This window comes from Caretta caretta, chromosome 4 (assembly GCF_965140235.1).
Source record: "Caretta caretta isolate rCarCar2 chromosome 4, rCarCar1.hap1, whole genome shotgun sequence".
Taxonomy (NCBI): Eukaryota; Metazoa; Chordata; order Testudines; family Cheloniidae; genus Caretta; species Caretta caretta.
In genome coordinates, this window is record NC_134209.1 from 133,191,217 (window position 1) to 133,206,867 (window position 15,651).

General features: G+C 44.8%; 1 protein-coding gene across 6 annotated transcripts in view; it reads right to left on the reverse strand.

The window, feature by feature from the left end:
- Positions 1-15,651, reverse strand: part of HTT (huntingtin) — a 183,395-nt gene that overhangs the window by 61,360 nt on the left and 106,384 nt on the right. For all 6 annotated transcript variants that reach the window (XR_007356510.2, XR_007356512.2, XM_048849034.2 and 3 more), the window contains 3 exons: positions 8,834-8,956; positions 7,239-7,477; positions 5,677-5,819 (listed from right to left, as the gene is read on the reverse strand). Coding sequence is in view for 4 of the 6 variants with exons in the window: in XM_048849034.2 (XP_048704991.2) it covers positions 5,677-5,819; positions 7,239-7,477; positions 8,834-8,956 (505 nt within the window). In the remaining 2 variants the exon portion in view is untranslated. The remainder of the gene's footprint in view (positions 1-5,676; positions 5,820-7,238; positions 7,478-8,833; positions 8,957-15,651) is intronic.

Genomic DNA, 15,651 nt, shown 5'->3' on the forward strand with positions numbered 1-15,651 from the left:
TGGCCCACCTGTTGATCACTTTAGATAAGCTATTACCAGCAGGACAGTGGGGTGGGAGGAGGTATTGTTTCATATTCTCTGTGTGTATATAAAGTCTGCTGCAGTTTCCACGGTAAACATCTGATGAAGTGAGCTGTAGCTCACGAAAGCTCATGCTCAAATAAATTGGTTAGTCTCTAAGGTGCCACAAGTACTCCTTTTCTTATAGCTATTAAAGATATCTACCTTAGGTAGGCTAAATAGAGGACAAAGCTGTTTAAAATAATCTACTGAAAACTTGAAACTAATCTGTTAGTTTCAGTAGTACTCAGTGTGTTAATAGCTGTACACAAAGAAAAATACAGTTCTGCAATCCCGAAGAGCTCACATTCTGAACCAATATAGCACAGAGGCTATGGAAGAGGGGTAAGGACAATATCCGGCTACACCATGATAATACACAAGTTTGACAGTACATTTTTATATTCCCAGACATAAACTACATTAAAATGCAGCTAAATTAAAAGTATAGATGTCAGCAACTTAAGTTGTCCTTTTGTTGAACTGATAGAGAGGCCCAATTGTTTTAATTCCAGGAGGTAGTCTAATATCAATGGAAGAGGTGCCGATGTTGCAGTTGTTTGTCTGGCGGTGCACCAGGCTGTAAATCTTTCACTTTTGTAGGTAGGTCTTACGTGGAGAACGTTTTCTACTGTGAAGTAGCACCCACTTCCTCCGTTTAGAGCAACCTAGTTCATCATTAGAGAACCACAGAGGAGCCATGCCTTCAGATGTAGAAGTTCTATGTTCAGACGGTGCACATGATCCTCGCATTGTGTTAACAGGTCCATCCGAGGCGGGAGAGTGACTGCAGCACATGCTGACATCCGTGTTATGTATGTATACCATGCTTGTCTTGGCCATGTGGGGGCTATTAGGATGACTCTGGCTTTATCAGGTCCTTATTTTCAGTATTACTCTGGGTAGTAATGGTATGGGTAGGAATGCAAAGAGGAGATCTGTGCCCCACTTGGTCAGGAACACGTCCCCCATTGATTACTTTCCCAGAGCTGCTCTGGAATAGAATCTCGGGCATTTTGTGTTCTGGGCTGTCGCAAATACGTCTATTTGTGGGTGATCCCATTTTCGGAATGTGTGTTCTAGTATCACGTCGTTCAATTCCCATTCTTGGTAGTAGAGGAAATGTCTGCTGAGCTCGTCTGCCATGGTGTTCTGGCATCTGGGTAGCTAGGAAGCAGAAATATGGATATTGTGCTGGATGCACCAATTCCAGAGTCTCATAGGCTTGGTGCATAACGAGTGTGATATGGCTCCCCCTTGCCTGATTATGTAGAAAATGCAAGCAATGTTGTTGGTCATTACTCTTATGTTCTGGTTCTTTATGAATGGTAGGAAGTGGAGGAAGGCATTGCAGACAGCACAGAGTTCTAGCAGGTTTAAGTGTAGCCTCGTCTTGGCTGCAGATCATAACCCTTGAATTGTGTGATGTTGCATATGTACTCCCCAACCTACAAGGGAAGCATCCGTTGCGATCATCTGTGATGGAGGGTCTTGTGTAAATAGGATCCCTGAGCACCTGTTGTGTGGTTGAGTCCATTAGGTTAGTGATTCCTTGACTTTGGGAGGCATCATTAATAGTCTGTTTACTCCGTGTTTATTTGGTCTGTAGATAGTTCCTAACCACCCTTGTAGGCAGCGCATATGTAAACCAAAAATGTGCATGCTGCCATGTGGCCCAGAAGTTGGAGGCATGTGTGGGCTGTTCCACATTGGATATGAGTGTCTTTATCGTGTCGAATCTGTCTCATGGAAGTGACACTTTCGCTGCCACGGAGTCAAGGTAAGTGCTGATGAATTCTAACTGTTGAACTGGTTCTACTGTCAATTTCTTTTTGTTTATTTGTAGACCCAGATTCTGGAAGCAATCTATCGTCATTTGGGTAGTCCGAATGGCATCTATTCGAGTGTGTGACTTCAGAAGACAGTTGTCCAGGCAAGGGAATATTATTATTCCTTGTTTTCTCATATGCACCATTGCTACCACGAGGATCTTTGAGAAAATGCAAGGTGCTGTTGACAGGCCAAAAGGTAGAACTTTGTATTGATAGTGGTCTTTGCCCAAAGTAAATCTCAGAAACTGCCTGTGGGCAGGATGTATCGTAACTTGAAAATAGGCATCCTGCAGGTTGAGGGCTGAGAACCAGTCCCCCTGCTCCAGCACTGGAATTATAGTTGTGACCATCTTGAATTATTTTTTTCTCACAAACTTCTTCAGTCACCTTAGATCCAGCATAGGTCGCCATCTCCCATTTTTCTTGTGTGTTAAAAAAAAATAGTGGGAATAAAAACCCTTCCCCTGTGTTGCATGGGAACAGTTTCCACTTCCCAGAGTTCTAGGACATGATCTACCTCTTGTCATATCAGATGTTCATGAGAGGGATACCTGAAGTAGGATGGAGAGGGAGGGTGTGTGTGTGTGTGTGTGTGTGAGGAGATGGATAGAAAGGAAAGAGATGGTATAGCCCTTATGGATGACTTCTAGAGCCCATTTGTCCATGGTGATGGCAGCCTATTTCAGGTAGAATGGAAGTAAATGGTCTCCAAAAACAGAAGGATGGAGGGTGTTAGCTCTGGAATGTGGGAAAGGTCTTCCAGACCCTCACCCAAGCCTTCAAATTTGTTATTTAGAAGAAGGGGCTTGGGACACTGCAGCTGGTGGAAGTCAGCATCGTTGTGGTCTCTTTGTCGTTATTCTTAAGGCCTCTGGTGTTGCTGTGTATATTTTGAATATCTATTTCTCTGGTATGGTAGATACCTATATTGTCTCCTTTTTGTGGCAGGTGTATGAATGCCGAGCAATGGAAGAGTTGCCAGTGAGCCTTTCACAGTGTGCAGTACCTCATTGGTATTGGCTGCAAATAATCTCTCTCCATCGAAGAGAAGGTCTTCGACTATATTTTGTATTTCACATGGGAATTCTGAGGAGTTCAACCATGAGGCCCATCACATAACCACAGCTGTAGGGGTGTTAGCAATGTCTAATGAGGCCTGAAGAGCCATGCATGCAATCATTTGCCCTTCAGAGACCAGCAATTTGAATTGTTCTCTATTAATGATATTCCGGAGGGGAAAAAGTCCATAAACTTTCCATAGCTCCTGTGGTTGTATTTGGCAAGTAGTGCTACATAATTTACCACTCTGAATTGAAGTGTGGAGGAGAAATATACTTTGTGGCCGAATAGGTCCAACCTCTTACTATCCTTAACAAAGGGCGTGGCGGAAAGTGTTGTTGTTTGCCCCTCTGGTTGGCTGCTTCCACTACCAGCAAGTTGGGTACTGAGTGTGTGGGGAAAAAAAACTCTGATCCCTTCAAGGGAACATAACACTTTTTCTCTGCTCTTTTACTGGTTGGAGGTATGGTGGCTGGAGTTTGCCAGACTGTTTTGGCAGATTCTATTATAGTCCCACTGATTGGCAATGCTATCTTTGAGGAGGAAGATGTCTGTAAGATGTCTGTTAGTTTGTTACTGGCACTTCCTCCAGAGCAATTTTGAGCCCATTGGCCGCTATTTTAAATAAATCTTGGAAGTGGTTAAAGTCATCCGCAGTGGTTGGGGGTGGAAGGCATAACTGTCTCATCTGGTGAGGAGGATGAATTATTGTTGGTTGGCAAGGTGTCAGGAGCAGTGTCCTCTTCCTGCTCTGCCATGAGTTCATCCCTTGTCTCGGTAGCTTCAGTCTCCAAGGGTGGAGGTGAGGATCCAGCATCTTCCCTACATGGGCTGGGCCACCTGCTGTAGCGCCTTCTGTAAGACCTCCAAGGATCCCAGTACAGCTAGTGCTCAGGGAAGGTCATGGATGGTCCCATATGTGGACTGTGATCGTAATGGTCCAGCTGCCGTAAGTGTTCTGATCGGGGAGGAATGGTGAGGGGAGAATACCCCTTCAACCTCCTCATCTTCATCACTCAAGAACGGTGGTGCTATCGGAGATAACAGTTGCTCTGGTACAGACGGCCCCCGTGAGACATCAGTGCCCAAAAGAGGGAACTCCAGGGTCAACAGATCCTTCTGGTGCAGAAAATGGTGCGGCACCAGTGCTTCGGTGCCAAAGAGTGAGGTGCCAATTGTATCGGGAGTGCGGTGTGCTGAGCCGGTGCTGTCTGTGTTGGCGCTATTGTGCTAGCAGCATTCGGCTGCCTTATAATCTGAGCAGTTGTTGGTGCTGTCTCCTTTAGCACTGTCGATGGCGCTGTGGTGGAGAGGGGCAGTTTTTAGAGCCCTTAGACTCCGCAGCAGAGTGCGGGGTTCTGGCAGCAGCTGCCATGAAGGTGCTGCCGGAGGTGCCTGGAGTATCGTAAGTAAGGCTCAGTGTTTGTCACAGAAGTCACAGATTCCGTGACTTTCCGTCACCTCCATGACTTCTGCAGCGGCCCATGTGTCTGGCCTGGGAGCCGCCTGAGCAGCTTGGGCAACCCCTGGGCCAGCTGCACCGGCTGCTGCTGGGGCAGTCTCAGGCCCCCTCGCAGCAAGAGTTTGGGTGCGTGGGGGCCTCAGAGCTGGGGTGTGGGCAGTGCGTACCTGGGGGGGGGTTCCCCAGAAAGGTGACAAGAACTTCCCTCCCTCAGCTCCTAGCTCCACATGCTGCCTCTGCTCGCAGGCACCACCCTCACAGCTTCCACTGGCCGCGGTTCCCAGCCAATGGGAGCTGCAAAACTGGGGCTTGGGGCGGTAGCATTTGGTGCTAAGAGCTGGAGGTTGCCGACTCCCAGGAGCCAGGGAAGGGAACCTCCCTCTCCCTCCACCCCCGCCAAAACTCCCCACCCACCCACCACAGAACTCCCCAAGCTCCCCCCGCAAAAGTTTTAGTCAGGAGTATATAGTAAAAATCATGGACAGGTTACGGGCCGTGAATTTTTGTTTACTGCCCATGACCTGTCCATGTCTTTTACTAAAAATACCCGTGACTAAAACGTAGCCTTAGTCATAAGTGCTGAACCGTGCTGCGGCCAGCACCAATGAGAGCGATTTAGCCAGGGACCATTTTCTGCTGGTCTGCTCTCTATGAGGCGAACAGTATGTTTCTTTTTTGTCTGGCAAACACTAAAAACTGTCTGGCAAGCGAAGAATTGTATAAAGTTGTGTGACAAGTTTTATTATTTCGAAGAAATTTGAAATAAAAAATACAATATAAACATTTTCTTTTCTGAACACCATCTTCAGTGACATTATTGGCCCGCTGGGAGGATTTGAGGACTGGCACTGGCCCTAAGGTAAATTGAGTTCGAGGCCCCTGCATTTGGGGAAGGTGAGAGGAAATCCAACTCAAGAGTAATGATGCGCACTGCATTTCTCAACTGGAGTTCTTTTGGACATTTAAAAGGACAATGTTTAACGAATGAAAGGTCATCAATTATAGTCTACTCTGCTAAAAGGGCAGAGTATGAAAACAGGTCTTGAAGCTGTGTGTTCAATAAAAAAAGTCTAAAGGAAAAGACGACTTTTCTGGCTCTGGCTTCTGATATGGACACAAACTTGGGAGAAGAAAAGATATTTTATATGCAGCCAATATTCTCAACCTAAACAGATTTTAAACTCATTAAACAACTGATTCAGAACTGAAAAGAACTCTTTGATTGTCATCATGGCACAATACAACTCATTTTGAGATTATTACCTGATTTGAAGATATGTATTAAACACATAAGCAATGTGCCCAACTCTTGGCAATAGAAAGTGTGCTGCTGTTCATTCATGTCCACTTTCAACTGTTTAGTAGCAATGTCTTCCAATAGAATGCCCACTAATTGTAACAAGAACCTAAAAAAAATCCCACACAACACAGTCAGGAAAATAAACACATCAGCTTATTTCCTATCTGTCCCAACTAAGGTTTTTACTACTGAGTTAACAGGTTTCAGCAGGTTGACCTGAACCAAATACAATCCTGCTTAACAGTGCCTCACTTTAAAATTTTCCCCATAAAGTTCTTCTTGCTTCCTCTACCCACAAGGAAAAATCTCAGCTCCAGCTTTCAGACTCATTTTCTAGTGTAAAAATTGATTAAAGCAGAGTATTTGCAGTGTGTTTAAGCGTCCAGGTCTCAGTTATGCAAAACCTCATCTGCCATCAAATCACAGATGGTCACTGTTTCACTAATCACCACCCTTGCAATCAACATGAATCAAACACCTAAAACCCTACCCAACGTGCTATCCTTCCAAGAGACAACAGACAAAATGAAGGGCATCAAGACTAAGCCACTCAAAACAGGTTTCCACCTTACACAAAATCTTTCCCACTGACCACCCTAGACACGAAAGACCCCAAGTCTTCATAACCAAAGACTCCCCTTTCTCTATCAGCTATACATATTCCTAGCAAAGGGCATCATTGTGCCACCAGAAAGTGGCCACAGGAATATAGTTACCCAAATAAAGGCCACCAAGGAAAGCTAAAAAACCCACCCAACAACCTGAATCACACTAACAATCCATCCCACAACCATTCCCCAATCCTTCTCTTAGCAAGTCTCAGATCCAGTAGGATTCCCAGTCCAAAAGTTCTGCCAAATCACAACTACTCCCCCCTCCGCCGAATGAATTTGTAGATAAAAAGTTCTTCTCATAAGGGTCTCAACCCTCACCTGGAGGGATAAAATCCTACCCTAATTCCTTCCCCCTACAGTAGTAGGGTATTTCCAACTCAACCACATCCAAAATCTCTCTTGAATTACTTTGCATAAGTGTCTCACCCTCAGAAGGCTCTAGGTTACAACCTATCCTTTAAAAAGAAAGCTGATCTTCCCCTTACATGTTCTTTCCCTCCTGTGCATGTGAAAAGGTGAAGTCACCCAACTCATCCCACCCATATGCCACTGAGGCAACAATGCAGAGTACAGGCTAAAGTAAGGGAGAAGGAAGAGTCAATTCCCAGGATGAAATCCTGGTCCCAGAGAAGTCAGTGGTACTTTTCACTTCAGCATGGGAAAAGAAACCAAAACAGCCAAAAATTGTTAAACAAAAATACACACCTCCATCCCATGTAATACATCCAACAGCACCACAGCTCATTCTATCCCTCAAACTTGCATCCAACCTTAAATCCACCCCCCCCCCCATGTCCATTTCAGGTAACATCCAGGTAAATATAAATCTTATGTTTCCATATCACTTGCCACTCTTTTAATACTTCACCAAAAGTTCTACAAAAAAACGATAGATTCAGAAGACAACGTACCTGGAAAATGTCTCTTCAGGCAGATATTTAGCCTGTTTCAGCTCAATTTGTTCTTCAGGTGTTGGTACATTATTTTCCCCATCCCTTAGCTTGTTAATTGTTTGACATGACAATAAGTAAGGGGAGAAAGAAAGCTCTTGAATACGAGATAGAACTATATCCTCTGTTGATTGTGAAATCAGAACTCTAAGGATAGCTAGGATACCAGATATCCATAACTGAACAGTGCTCACTGATGCCTAAAAAAAAAACACAGAAAAATGCAGCAGATTAAGAGACTGAAAACTGAAATAATGTCATGGAGAACTGACAACATATTAGACCTTATAAAAGATTGTATATGTTCACTTCTTTGAACAAACATCTTTATGAATGAGGTAAACTTTTCTACCTTCTCTTCTGCTATCATGGCTCCCAGGAGCTGAATGTCCATAGCAGCTCCTGGAAATCAGTTTGGCTTTGAGAGCACTCAATGCTGTGTGATCTGGGGAATGGGTACTTCTACAACACTTTTGTGAATAAAAGTTCTCATAAAAAAACTTCCATACTGTCTCAAAAATGAAATACTAGGGGGGAATCTTTGTTACACCTCAACATTTCAACTAAAAAAAAGGGAAGAGGGAGGAGGAGGGGGGGTGTTGCAAGGTTATTGTAGGGGTGGTTGTGGTACTACTACCCTTCTGCGCTGCTGCTGGCAGTGGCCCTGCCTTCAGAACTGGGTGGCCAGAGAGCAGCGTCTGCTGGCTGGGAGCCCAGTTCTGAAGGCAGAGCTGCCGCCAGCAACACTGCAAAAATAAGGACAGCATGGTATGGTATTGCCACCCTTACTTCTGCGCTGCTGCCTGCAGAGCTGGGCTCTCAGTCAGCAGCCATCACTCTCTGGCAGCTCAGCTCTGACGGCAGCAATGCAGAAGTAAGGTGGCATGGTATGGCATTGCCACCCTTAATTTTGCACTGCTGCTGGCGGGGCGCTGCCTGCAGAACTGGGCGCCCAGCCAACAGCCGCTGCTCTCTCTGGCCACCCAGCTATGAAGGCAGCATAGAAGTAAGGGTGGCAATACTATGATCCACTCTAAAATAATCTTGTGACCCCCCTGCAACTCCCTTTTGGGTCACAACCCCCCAGTTTGAGAAACTGGTCTCCCCCATGAAATTGGTATAGTATAGCATAAAAGCACACAAGACCAGACTTCATGGTCTGTGACGTGTTTTTCACAGCTGTGAATTTGGTAGGGCCCTATTCATAAACCAGGTTATGGAATTTCTCTTACATCAGGAGGCTCCCCATTCTTCACCATCGCATTACAAGTAAAATGACCTATCCAAAGGCAAACTAGTCCTCCTACTGAGTTCTTCCCTATTTCTGAACATGTTACCAAACTAACTTCAGCAGGATTTAGGAACAGAAATATACACCTTGCAAAGGAGTAAGAGAACACTCACTACTGTTTTGCCATGTATGAAAATGCTGAATTGTCTTGACAGACAGACAATCAGAGTAGAGGATAGGTCAGAAATGTATAGTATATGGCCAAAAATGCATTAAAGGCCTCGACATCGAACAGGTAGTGTAATCTCCTTCACTGGTCACTTACCATTGTACTGGGAGTAACAAACATACTTCTTAAAAGCATGTCCACAGGACGGAGGGATGAAGGAGCCAAAATTTCAAATAAAGTGTTCAGTACTCCCAGAGCTTCATGGGAATCTATATGCATCTGTTCAAAAGAAAGGAACAAATTTTATATTCACCATTGAACACAACAACAAAAACAAACACCTCTGTGTCTTGATTATTTTTAGTATGATACGTGTAGGTTTCCTATGCAATAATGCTGCACTTCAGTTTGATAACCAAGAGAGATTAGAAAACCCATAAAGGGTGAACGTTAAAAGCAGGTGCAGCCATTGCTATGCAGAACATGACAGACCTCAAGAAAGCTTAAATTAAAAGCAGTAAAGTTTAATGTGTATATGTACATACACACACACACACACACACACACAATTTGGCCAACAACTGCCCCAAATCTAATTATTTTGGTTTTGGCTCCATCTAAAAGCAACTGTGGTTGGCATGAATTAAAAGGGACATCAACTTGAAACCTGAGTTAGAAATCATTTCAGATAGTGTGCCTGCCCCCCAAGCATTAATTTTGTAGTTTTACTACCATATTTTCTTATTTTTTTTTTAAACACCTCTTCCATTTGCTATGAGAAAAACCGATCTAAAAAGGGGAAATGATACTGACTATAAACAAAGAGCTGCCAAATGCTTAAAACCAATTCACTAGGAAAAACAGAAGGGATGAGGGGAGTTTTTCCCCTACTATCTCAGGTATTACAATAAGGAAAAATAGTTTGAGACAGAAGATACATTTTTTCAGTTAACTGTGTCCCTTCACAATTCTAATGTTCTGGGGAATAGATTGTCATAACCTCTATCCTCAATCTTACAAAATACTCTAAGGTGCACACTGAAGCTAATATTTAAGTGGTGATTCAGTACTCGTGGGTAACAGGGAAGCCTAACGAAGTGTGCACATTTTCAGTATGCACACAATAAATGGATTCAATAGATAGTGTCTATTCAAGGGACATCATCACAGGACCTAACCACATCAGCCACGCCATCAGGGGCTCGTTCACCTGCACATCTATCAACGTGATATATGCCATCATGTGCCAGCAATGCCCCTCTGCCATGTACATTGGCCAAACTGGACAGTCTCTACGCAAAAGAATAAATGGACACAAATCTGACATCAGGAATTATAACATTCAAAAATCAGTAGGAGAACACTTCAATCTCCCTGGTCACTCAATAACAGACCTACAAGTGGCAATTCTTCAACAAAAAAACTTCAAAAACCAGACTACAATGTGAAACTGCAGAACTGGAATTAATTTGCAAACTGGACACCATCAAATTAGGCCTGAATAAAGACTGGGAGTGGTTGGGTCATTACAAAACCTAATTTCCCCCATATGTTACTCACATCTTCTTGTCAACTGTTTGAAATGAGCCACTCTCATTACCACTACAAAAGTGATTTTTCCTTTCTTGGTATCCTACTGTTAATTGAATTGTCTCGTTAGACTGACCTCCCACTTGGTAAGGCACCTCCCATCTTTTCATGTGCTGTGTATTTATACCTGCTACTATATTTTCCACTCCATGCATCTGATGAAGTGGGTTCTATGCCCAAATAAATTTGTTAGTCTCTATGGTGCCACAAGAAGTCCTCAGGTGTTTTTTTTTTTAAGTACTACAGTTCCCACTGCTGCATCTACAGCAAAGGACTGAACAATTGCACAATGTTTTGTTAATGGAACTCCAGGTAGCTGCTCCGCGTATGTCCAGTATTGATGCTTCCTGTAGAAGCAGCTTGTGATCTGGCTGAGTGAGCCCTCTACCCTGCCAGGTGGAGGGATATGCACTAATTGATAGCACATGATGATGCATCCAGAAATCCATTTAGAGTTTCTCAGAGGGTTGTGAGGACACACTATATCTTTCTGTTATGGTGAGAAAAAGCCTCGGTGATTCTCTGATGTGTCTGGGCGTTCTACCTGCAAAGGACCAAACCTGTCTGACACCACAGGAATGAAAGTCTTCTCTCTTCAGCAGCGGCATGGGGTTTTTGGAAAGAAACACTTAAGCAGATAGTTTGGTTGACATGGTTTTCAGAAATAACCTTCGCGAGGAACTTAGGATGGAGGTGAAGAGAGACCATTTCCTTGTAAAAAGTGGTATTTGGTGGGCCTGCCATGACAGCTGCAATCTTGCTCACCCTTCTGGCAGAGGTAATAGCATATTGTCAAGGGTTCAAATGGTGGTCTGATGAGTGCTGACAGGATAAGATTGAGGTCCCATTGCATTGTAAGTTTGACCACAGGTGGAAAAATCCTGACTAGGTCTTTCAAGAATGACTGTTGTTGAGTGAGTAAAAATGGAACATTATCTACTTGAGATAGGAAGGCACTGATCACAGTGAGCTAATGCAGAGATCTGAGTTTTTTTCTAAAGACAGGAAATAGTCTAAAACAACTAGAATATCTGCAGTGCTTGGAGAAGGCCAGTCATGCTGAGCCCAGGTAAGAAATGTCTCCATTTAGCTAGGTAGCAGGTCCTAGTTGAATCTTTTCAACTTTGAGAAAGGATAACTTGGACAGGTGCTGAACAAGAACATTCTAATTCTGATGCCCCTCCAAACACCAGCCATGAGGAGGAATGGGTCTGGATTGGGGTGTCTGATTCTTCCCCCTATCTGATGTAGGAAAGCTGGGAAGGGGCGGATCCTGATAGGAGAGCAGACAGACATTCTCTGAAATTCCAGGAACCAAAACTGTCTGGGCGAGTTGCCTGGTAGGAGAAAGACTCTTCATGACAGAGGGAGAGTCATTTTCAAGACCTGTGGTAGCAGAGGAATGGGAGGCAAGACGTATCTGAGTTTGTCCATCCATGACAACAAGAAAGCATTGCCATGTGTGCTGTGACCCATATCTCATCTGAAGCAACACAGGGGAAGTTTTTTGTTAATTTGGAATACGAAGAGATCCTCGCGAGGTGGTCCCCGGAGTGAATATCTCACTTAGGACAGAGCTGTGTATATTCCACTTGTGGTCTGCACAGAAGCTTCTGCTCGGGTTGTGCGCTAAAGAGTTTTGAGCATCCAGAAGGTATGCAGCTTGGATGGTGTCATAACCATAGGGGTAGCCTAAATTCCTCCTTACCTGTAAGGGGTTAAGAAGGTCAAGTAACCTGGTTGGCACCTGACCAAAGAAACCAATGGGGACAAAAGATACTTTCAAATAGGGGAGCGGGGGGGGGAGGGAGGGAGAAGAGAAGAGGTTTTGTTTTGGGTTCTTTGTTTCTGTGGCCGTTTGCTCTTGGGACTAAGGGGAACCGGACATCAATCCATGTTCTCCAAATCTTTCTGAACAAGTCTCTCATATTTCAAACTTGTAAGTAACAGCCAGGCAAGGCAAATTAGTTTATCTTTGTTTTCTCAACTTGTGAATTTTCCCTTTCCTAAAGGGACATTTATCCCTGTTTTGTTGTAACTTTGAAACTAAGACTAGATGGGGTTCCTCTGTGCTCTTTGAATTTTCTGATATTCTGTAAGGCTAACTACCAGCCTAAGTCTACAGAGGTGATTCTTTTATCTTTTTCCTCTTTAAATAAAATCCTTCTTTTTAAGAACCTGACTGATTTTTTCAATTGTTCTAAGACCCAGGGGTTTGGGTCTGTAGTCCCTTTGTAACCAATTGGTGAGGATATATGCTCAAGCCTTCCCCAGGAAAGGGGGTGTAGGCTTGGGGGAATATTTTGGGAGGAATAGGACTCCAAGTGTTCCTTTCCCTGATTGTTAAAATCACTTGGTGGTGGCAGCAATCCCAAGGCAAGAAAGAAATCTGTGCCTTGGGGAAGTTTTAACCTAAGTTGGTAAGAATAAGCTTAGGGGGTCTTTCATGCGGGTCCCCACATCTGTACCCCAGAGTTCAGAGTGGGGAAGGAACCCTGACAGATGGTGATGCAGTTTCTGACGCACCAGTCCCAAAGCCTTACTGCTTCTAGACAGAGGAGAAGAGATCTTTATGTAAAAGACAGTTGTCCGACATCCAGTAGAATGAAAAGCAGTCTGGCCTCTGATGGGGTCCAGGTACCTTGTCTGGTGTCGTTGTTCAAGTCAGCACCCTGAACCAGAAGGGATGCATGTGCTACAATGGTGACATGGAGGGTGGGAGTGTTGCACAGGATGCCTACTCTCACTCGTTCCAAATTCGACAGTCACTCTGGTGTTGATGTGACCCTTGTCTTGTGAGAAGACCGACTGAAGCCAGGCCTGCAAGCATCATAAATTAAGCCTGGAGAATAGTGCCCACATAAGTGATCAAGGCTATGTGGCCTAGAAGAGCAAGGCATACGCTGACCATTGTACAGATAACTCACAGATCAAAGACTATCAATGCTAGAGTAACAATCTGAATTTTGGCTTTTCAATAAAGATGAAAGGTCAGCTCCCAGACTGCTGCGCTGGGCAACACAGCATGGGGAGTAGGTGGCTAGCCCTCTGTGGAGAAAGAAGTGGTTAGGGACTATTTAGAAAAGCTGGACGAGCACAAGTCCATGGGACCGGATGTGTTGCATCTGAGAGTGCTAAAGGAGTTGGCGGCTGTGATTGCAGAGCCATTGGCCATTATCTTTGAAAACTCGTGGCGAACCGGGGAAGTCCCGGACGACTGGAAAAAGGCTAATGTAGTGCCAATCTTTAAAAAAGGGAAGAAGGAGGATCCTGGGAACTACAGGCCAGTCAGCCTCACCTCAGTCCCCGGAAAAATCATGGAGCGGGTCCTCAAGAAATCAATCCTGAAGCACTTACATGAGAGGAAAGTGATCAGGAACAGTCAGCATGGGTTCACCAAGGGAAGGTCATGCCTGACTAATCTAATCGTCTTCTATGAGGAGATTACTGGTTCTGTGGATGAAGGGAAAGCAGTGGATGTATTGTTTCTTGACTTTAGCAAAGCTTTTGACACGGTCTCCCACAGTATTCTTGTCAGCAAGTTAAAGAAGTATGGGCTGGATGAATGCACTATAAGGTGGGTAGAAAGTTGGCTAGATTGTCGGGCTCAACGGGTAGTGATCAATGGCTCCATGTCTAGTTGGCAGCCGGTGTCAAGTGGAGTGCCCCAAGGGTCGGTCCTGGGGCCGGTGTTGTTCAATATCTTCATAAATGATCTGGAGGATGGTGTGGATTGCACTCTCAGCAAATTTGCGGATGATACTAAACTAGGAGGAGTGGTAGATACGGTGGCAGGTAGGGATAGGATACAGAGGGACCTAGACAAATTGGAGGATTGGGCCAAAAGAAATCTGATGAGGTTCAACAAGGATAAGTACAGGGACCTGCACTTAGGACGGAAGAACCCAATGCACCGTTACAGACTAGGGACCGAATGGCTAGGCAGCAGTTCTGCGGAAAAGGACCTAGGGGTTACAGTGGACGAGAAGCTGGATATGAGTCAACAGTGTGCCCTTGTTGCCAAGAAGGCCAACGGCATCTTGGGATGTATAAATAGGGGCATAGCCAGCAGATCGAGGGACATGATCGTTCCCCTCTATTCAACATTGGTGAGGCCTCATCTGGAGTACTGTGTCCAGTTTTGGGTCCCACACTACAAGAAGGATGTGGAAAAATTGGAGAGAGTCCAGCGAAGGACAAGAAAAATGATTAGGGGTCTGGAACACATGACTTATGAGGAGAGGCTGAGGGAACTGGGATTGTTTAGTCTGCAGAAGAGAAGAATGAGGGGGGATTTGATAGCTGCTTTCAACTACCTGAGAGGTGGTTCCAAAGAGGATGGTTCTAGACTATTCTCAGTGGTAGAAGATGACAGGACAAGGAGTAATGATCTCAAGTTGCAGTGGGGGAGGTTTAGGTTGGATATTAGGAAAAACTTTTTCACTAGGAGGGTGGTGAAACACTGGAATGCGTTACCTAGGGAGGTGGTAGAATCTCCTTCCTTAGAAGTTTTTAAGGTCAGGCTTGACAAAGCCCTGGCTGGGATGATTTAACTGGGGATTGGTCCTGCTTTGAGCAGGGGGTTGGACTAGATGACCTCCTGAGGTCCCTTCCAACCCTGATATTCTATGATACTAGGAGTTGTTGAAGGTCCAGAATGGGTCTCCACCGTATCTTTTTGGGGACTAAAATAGAACATTCTCCCTTGATACCAAGGTGACACTATTTCTGTTGCCCCTCGTTGAAAGAGGGAGTCTGCCTCCTGTTGAAGAATCACCTAGTGAGAGTGGTTCCTGAAGATGGACCAGGAAGTGGGTTTGTGGGGAGGGAGAGTGAGAAACCTAGAAATTATCCATCAAGAATGTTCCAGGACCCAACTGTATACCGTGACGCAGTCCCAATTGCAGGCAAAAAGTGAGAGATGATCCCCACAGATAAGGGGGAGGTAGAAGTGGGTGGCATCAATAGTGATGGGTGGATCTCTACCGAGGCATCAAAAGTAGCCCTTAGTGGGTGGCTGGGAATGGGCACAGGTCATGGTAACAGAGGAGGCTGAAAATTGAGGCCTCTGAACCTTCTGATGTTTAAACAGAGCCTCATCTGGACAAAGGTGGTACAACATCTGTAGAGGGGGTGGCTTTGGCCTATACACCTGCTTCTGCTGTTTTCTCCTGGGGATTAGGGTGTAAATTCCCAGTGACCAGAGAGTCGACCTTGAGTCTTCCAACAAGTATAGGGACTCATCCATTTTCTCGTTAAACGAATCTGACTTGTCTAAAGAGAGGTTCTGTATGGTGTTCTAGACCTTCCTGAGTAGCCCCAAAGAGGGAAGCCAAGACTCACACCTTGTAACTATGTCAGTGACCAAGCCACTGGATGCTGTA